The 7,356-nt window shown below is 49.0% G+C and overlaps 1 protein-coding gene across 1 annotated transcript; it reads right to left on the reverse strand.

Moving 5' to 3' along the window:
- Positions 1-2,732: 2,732 nt before the first annotated feature.
- Positions 2,733-5,573, reverse strand: timm10b (translocase of inner mitochondrial membrane 10 homolog B (yeast)). The gene is made up of 3 exons (XM_014198393.2): positions 5,274-5,573; positions 5,065-5,160; positions 2,733-3,459 (listed from the first exon to the last, which is right to left on the reverse strand). The coding sequence occupies exons 1-3, from the start codon at positions 5,298-5,300 to the stop codon at positions 2,935-2,937; spliced, it is 648 nt and encodes a 215-aa protein (XP_014053868.1). The 5' UTR covers positions 5,301-5,573; the 3' UTR covers positions 2,733-2,934.
- Positions 5,574-7,356: the final 1,783 nt, after the last annotated feature.

The following is a 7,356-nucleotide window of genomic DNA, read 5'->3' on the forward strand; positions in this document are numbered from 1 at the left end:
CAATACCCCATAATGACATCACAATACCCCATAATGACAAAGCGAAAAACAGGTTTTTAGAAATGTTTGAAAAATTATTATAAATTTAAAAACTGAAATACCTTATTTACATAGTTATTCAGACCCTTTGCTATGAGACTTGAAATTGAGCTCAGGTGCATCCTGTTTCCATTGATCATCCTTGAAATGTTTCCACAACTTGATTGGAGTCCACCTGCGGTAAATTCAATTGATTGCACATGATTTGGTCCCACAGTTGACAGGTCATGTCAGAGCAAAAACCAAGCCATGAAATCGAAGGAATTGTCCGTAGAGCTCCGAGACAGGATTGTGTCGAGGCACAGATCTGGGGAAGGGTACCAAAACATTTCTGCAGCATTGAAGGTCCCCAAGAACACAGTGGCCTCCATCATTCTTAAATGGAAGAAGTTTGGAACCACCAAGACTCTTCCTAGAGCTGGCCGCCCGGCCAAACTGAGCAATCTGGGGAGAAGAAGAACCCAATGATCAATCTGACAGATCTCTAGAGTTCCTCTGTGGAGATGGGAGAACCTTCCAGAAGGACAACCATCTCTGCAGCACTCCACCAATCAGGCCTTTATGGTAGAGTGGCCACTCCTCAGTAAAAGTCACATGACAGCCCGCTTGGAGTTTGCCAAAAGGCACCTAAAGACTCTCAGACCATGAGAAACAAGATTCTCTGGTCTGATGAAACCAAGATTGAACTCTTTGGCCTGAATGCCAAGCGTCACGTCTGGAGGAAACCTGGCACCATCCCTACGGTGAAGCATGGTGGTGGCAGCATCATGCTGTGGGGATGTTTTTCTGCGGTGGGGACTGGTAGACTAGTCAGGGTCGAGGGAAAGATGAACAGAGAAATGTACAGAGAGATCCTTGATGAAAACCTGCTATAGAGCGCTCAGGACCTCAGACTGGGGCGAAGGTTCACCTTCCAACAAGACAACGACACTAAGTACACAGCCGAGACAACACAGGAGTTGCTTTGGGACAAGACTCAATGTCCTTTAGTGCCCCAGCCAGAGGACAGACTTGAACCCAATCTAACATCTCTGGAGAGGCCAGAAAATAGCTGTGCAGCAACGCTCCCCATCCAACCTGACAGAACTTGAGAGGATCTGCAGAGAAGAATGGGAGAAACTCCCCAAATAAAGGTGTGCTAAGCTTGTAGCGTCATACCCAAGAAGACTCGAGGCTACAATCACTGCCAAAGGTGTTTCAACAAAGTACTGAGTAAAGGGTCTGAACACTTATGTAAATGTTCATTTTTATAAATTTGCAAAAACTTCTCAAAAAGTTTTTGCTTTGTCATTATGGGGTATTGTGTGTAGATTGATTACATCGTTTTTTTCCCTCATCAATTTTAGAATAATGCTGTAACGTAACAAAATGTGGAAAAAGTCAAGGGGTCTGAATACTTTCCGAATGCAGTGTACATGATTACATGTACTGTATTTCATTCTCCTCATTGTACTGTATTTACTGTAATGAACTGTATTTCATTCTCCTCATTGTACTGTATTTACTGTAATGAACTGTATTTCATTCTCCTCATTGTACTGTATTTACTGTAATGAACTGTATTTCATTCCCCTCATTGTACTGTATTTACTGTAATGAACTGTATTTCATTCTCATTGTACTGTAATGAACTGTATTTCATTCCCCTCATTGTACTGTATTTACTGTAATGAACTGTATTTCATTCTCCTCATTGTACTGTATTTACTGTAATGAACTGTATTTCATTCCCCTCATTGTACTGTATTTACTGACATGCTGTACCACTATAGTGCTTTGGCAATAGCTACTAATTGTACTTTGAGCCAGAGACTGAAATGTCTTGGTCATTCCACTACTTTTTGACTCCTTCAGGGGACAAACAATGTCCCTCCTCAAAAATCACACAGACAAACACATCACAGGAAAGAGGTTTGACAGGAAATCAAACCAAAAAAAAAAAAAAATTCACAATGACAACTTCCTTTCCAGAATCGTTTAATATTTGACAGAACAGTATTTTTTCCGTCATGGTGTAAAGCCAGTGTTGTACACCCAAGACGAAACCATCATCGACATATAGTGCTCTGTATAGCTGATGACCAAGGAGTTATACTCTGCAGGGTAACTTTATTCAGACAATTATAGCAAGGACTCCAGGCTGACTGAAGACCTTGATTATTACAATGTTTGTGCAGGGCTGTACTGAAACCCTGCACTTCCAGTAGTTCTCCAGGAACCTTGGTTCAGTTCTATAGATCACATACACTCAAGATGGCAGCTGAGAGTCCTGTGTGGTCAGGGTGGATGGGGGCAGTCGGCTGGCGGAGAGAGGGACATCACTGGTAGGAGCTGGGACTGACTGAAGCTGTACTGGAGCTTTGGTTAGGGCCTGAGTTTAGGGCCTGGGGTTAGGGTGGGGTTAGGGGTGGGGGTGGGGTGGAGTTAGGGCTGGGGTTAGGGCTGGGGGTGGGGTTAGGGGTGGGGGTGGGGTGGAGTTAGGGCTGGGGTTAGGGCTGGGCCTGGGGTTAGGGCTGGGGGTGGGGTTAGGGCCTGAGTTTAGGGCCTGGGGTGGGGTTAGGGCTGGGGGTGGGGCTAGGGCTGGGGGGTGGGGCTAGGGGTGGGGCTAGGGCTAGGGGTGGGGGTGGGGCTAGGGCTGGGGGTGGGGCTAGGGCTGGGGCTAGGGCTGGGGCTGGGGTTAGGGGTGGGGTTAGGGCTGGGGGTGGGGTTATGGCTGGGGTTAGGGCTGGGGGTGGGGCTAGGGGCGGGGTTAGGGCTGGGGGTAGACTAGGGGTGGGGTTAGGGCTGGGGGTGGATCTCTGTGTTACCATAGGAACCTCTACTGTAGGCGCTGGTGTCGCCTCTTCAGGCACCAGATGTGTAAATGTGGGCGGAACTAACATTCCTGGTGCCTGGTTATCTACTATGGTGGGGACCACTTGGTGCTGCACTAGGAGAAGCAGTGACCGTGGATTGATCACATTTAACAGGGGACGACTCTAAAACTGGGCCTGAAGTCAGCCTGGTGAGCCCTACTCCACTCACAGCCTGGGAGAGAGAGGAAAGCACCAGTGGTTCTGGTTCTGGAGTGGCGGGTGAGGCAGCTGGACCCAGATCTGCAGAGAAATCTAAAACAGCAGGCTTTAAGACCGATGCAGCCATCACTGATACCTCTGAAGCCATCACAGCCTCACCTGTCCCCAAGGCAGAAGCGGAGGTTTTACCCCCGGTCGAGACTATAGGTAGACCTCGATCAGCCAAGTTAGTCGTCCCCTCCAGCGCACCTACAGCCTCAGCCTCTGCTGTGACCAGCTCAGCGTTCTTCTTCTCCATCTCAGCCATGCGGCGTTGCACCATCCCAGGCATCAGGTTGACATAGGTCCCCATCAGACGGTGGTTAGAGCGGATCAACTTCCCGGCACAGCTGTCTGCACAGCGCTCCTAGAGGACGGGAGGATTAAAACACAGGCCAGGTGTTTTAAATCACATCTCATTATAAATACTGGGGTTCAATGGTTTGGTCCTTCAGTATCAAAAGGCTGCACTGAAATAGAACAGTACATCTCCCACAATCTTATTGTTATTCAATATCTTTCAACCAATCGTCAGTCATTTGTGTCAGTGCTGTAGATGTCGAGTGCCCTTCTCTATAAAGCGTGGTGAAAGTCTGTTGTTCATTTGTTTACAGAGAAACAGCATTGTATTTGGTCAAACACTACTTGTTCCAACAGTTTTCTAAAAGCTGGCAGCAAGCTGATAGGTCTGCTGTTAGAACCAGTAAAGACTGATTTACCACTATTGGTTAGAGGTGTTACTTTGGCTTCCCTCCGGGCCTGAGGACAAAAGGCTTCCCTCCGGGCCTGAGGACAAAAGGCTTCCCTCCGGGCCTGAGGACAAAAGGCTTCCCTCCGGACCAGAGGACAAAGGCTTCCCTCCGGGCCTGAGGACAAAAGGCTTCCCTCCGGACCAGAGGATAAAGGCTTCCCTCCGGGCCTGAGGACAAAGGCTTCCCTCAGGCCCCCAAGAAAGGTCCCCAAGAAAGTAGACCTCTCTGTTTACATCACATACACTATGAAGCATTTCACACATATTATTTAGGTACTGACTGTTAGCACTTGGTGGCCAATAGCAACACCCCAAAAGAAAAGGCTTTCGATGTGCCAAGTGAACCTGCAACCACAACACTTCAATAACACTGGACATAAGATCTTCTCTAAGCATTACAGGGGTGTGGCTCTGAATATATATACAGCATGACCAAAAGTATGTGGACACCTGCTCGTTGAACATCTCATCCCAAAAACATGGTCATTAATATGGAGTTGGTCCCCCCTTTGCTGCTATAACAGCCTCCTCTCTTCTGGGAAGGCTTTCCACTAGATGTTGGAACATTGCTGCTATAACAGCCTCCACTCTTCTGGGAAGGCTTTCCACTAGATGTTGGAACATTGCTGCTATAACAGCCTCCACTCTTCTGGGAAGGCTTTCCACTAGATGTTGGAACATTGCTGAGGGGACTTGCTTCCGTTCAGCCATAAGAGCATTAGTGAGGTTGGGCACTGATGTTGGGTGCTCCAGAGCTCTCAGGACCTCAGACAGGGGACGAAGGTTCACCTTCCAACAGGACAACGATCTTAAACACAGCCAAGACAACACAGGAGTGGCTTCGGGACAAGTCTCTGAATGTCCAGACTTGAACCCAATCAAATACTCTGGAGAGACCTGAAAATAGCTGTGCAGCAACGCTTCTCATCCAACCTGACAGAGCTTGAGAGGATCTGCAGAGAAGAATGGGAGAAACTCCCCAAATACAGGTGTACCAAGCTTGTAGCGTCACCCAGGAAGACTTGAGGCTACAATCACTGCCAGAGGTGCTTCAACAAAGTACTGAGTAAAGGGTCTTAACACTTATGTAAATGTCAATTTTCAGTTTTACAGCCATGTAATGTGCCAGGCCTCACACACACACACACACACACACACACACACACACACACACACACACACACACACACACACACACACACCCAATGTGCCCGACCTCACCTCGTCCATGGTGAGACTTCTGTAGTTGAAGTTACTGGTGCATCTCTGGAAACAGATCTCTGTCATACGGTTGTAGACCATCAGAAAGTCCCGTAGCTAAAACAACCAAACATAAGATCAACACAAAATGCCTCGTCTTGGGAGTCATCTCATGGCTACATTTATAACATGTCCGTGGATAAAAGCATGATCACATGAGATGAACTTACGTTTCGTATTTGTGCTTCGGGCTCCATGGTGTAACGTCCTGTCAAAGCGGCTAGTTAGCTTAGCTAGCTACGTTCAATGTGTTAGCGTTGAAATTATCTTGCCAGCCTCTATCGTTTGTAATTGAACTGAAAAGACGCCTCCACACGATGTGCAGTTCATGTATGAATAAGTAAAAAACATATAATAATAATAATAATAATAATTACAATGAAGAGAACATACGACTGAAAATAATCACGTTGCTATGGCAGAATGGAGTAGGTTGACTTTCAGGTTAGTGCTATTCGGGATCCTTAGGACGTACCTTCTTCTTCTGTGGTGTTACGCCGGTCCGCAAACCGACGTTAAAGGTGCATGCCGCCACCTACTGTATAGGTAATGAACGAGAAAAAAAACTAAAATCCATTGTGGGAAAGGGGGGGGGGACAACAAATACAATACAAAAAATAAAATACATCTTTATTAAACCCATCCCACTCCTTCAGTCATAGTCCAGATCACATCCCTATACAGACTCAGGGGCCTGTGATGAAGGACTCCCCAATAAACGTTCAGCCACACCCACAATTCCTATTTTCTTCTATTTTCCTCTCTGCTATGTGCAGTTTATAACCAATGCAATAAACTATACAAAAGTCCGCCTTTTTAACATGTCAGGATCCTGTTGGCGAGGAACATTTCCTGATGTCTCTAATCCTACTACCATGGTTTGTTCAACGTTCCTCCCTTCTTCCACTCTTCTCACCGCCTCCGGATAGGAGACAAGCTGGACAGCCCTTATTCTCACCACCTCTGGATAGGAGACAAGCTGGACAGCCCTTATTCTCACTGCCTCTGGATAGGAGAGGTCAGCCAGTCAGTCAGTCAGCCAGTCAGTCAACCAGCCACTCAGTCAGTCAGTCAGCCAGTCAGCCAGTCAGCCAGCCAGTCAGCCAGTCAGCCAGTCAGTCAGTCAGTGAGTCAGCCAGTCAGTCAGCCAGTCAGCCACTCAGCCAGTCAGTCAGTCAGCCAGCCAACCAGCCACTCAGTCAGCCAGCCAGTCAGCCAGCCAGTCAGCCAGTCAGTCAGTCAGTCAGTCAACCAGCCAGCCAAAGAGCCAGTCAACCAGCCACTCAGTCAGTTAGTCAGCCAGCCAGTCAGCCAGTCAGTCAGTCACTCAGCCAGTCAGTCAGCCAGTCAGCCAGCCAGTCAGTCAGTCAGTCAGTCAGTCAACCAGACACTCAGTCAGTCAGTCAGCCAGTCAGTCAGCCACTCAGCCAGTCAATCAGTCAGTCAGTCAGCCAGCCAACCAGCCACTCAGTCAGCCAGCCAGTCAGCCAGTCAGTCAGTCAGTCAACCAGCCAGCCAAAGAGCCAGTCAACCAGCCACTCAGTCAGCCAGTCAGTCAGCCAGTCAACCAGCCACTCAGTCAGTTAGTCAGCCAGCCAGCCAGCCAGCCAGTCAGTCAGCCAGCCACTCAGTCAGTTAGTCAGCCAGCCAGCCAACCAGCCAGCCAGTCAGCCAGCCAGTCAGCCAGTGTGATTGTCTGGGCCAACCCCTCCCTGAGCTCTAAGCCAGTCAACCAGCCAGTCAGCCAGCCAGTCAGCCAGTGTGATTGTCTGGGCCAACCCCTCCCTGAGCTCTAAGCCAGTCAACCAGCCAGTCAGCCAGCCAGTCAGCCAGTGTGATTGTCTGGGCCAACCCCTCCCTGAGCTCTAAGCCAGTCAACCAGCCAGTCAGTCAGCAGTCAGCCAGTGTGATTGTCTGGGCCAACCCCTCCCTGAGCTCTAAGCCAGTCACCAGTGTGTGGGCCAACCTCTGAGCTCTAAGCCAGTCAGCCAGCCAGTCAGCCAGTGTGATTGTCTGGGCCAACCCCTCCCTGAGCTCTAAGCCAGTCAGCCAGCCAGTCAGCCAGTGTGATTGTCTGGGCCAACCCCTCCCTGAGCTCTAAGCCAGTCAGCCAGCCAGTCAGCCAGTGTGATTGTCTGGGCCAACCCCTCCCTGAGCTCTAAGCAGTCAACCAGCCAGTCAGCCAGCCAGTCAGCCAGTGTGATTGTCTGGGCCAACCCCTCCCTGAGCTCTACAAGCCAGTCAGCCAGTGTG

Source organism: Salmo salar, chromosome ssa04, assembly GCF_905237065.1.
Source record: "Salmo salar chromosome ssa04, Ssal_v3.1, whole genome shotgun sequence".
NCBI classification, from domain to species: Eukaryota; Metazoa; Chordata; class Actinopteri; order Salmoniformes; family Salmonidae; genus Salmo; species Salmo salar.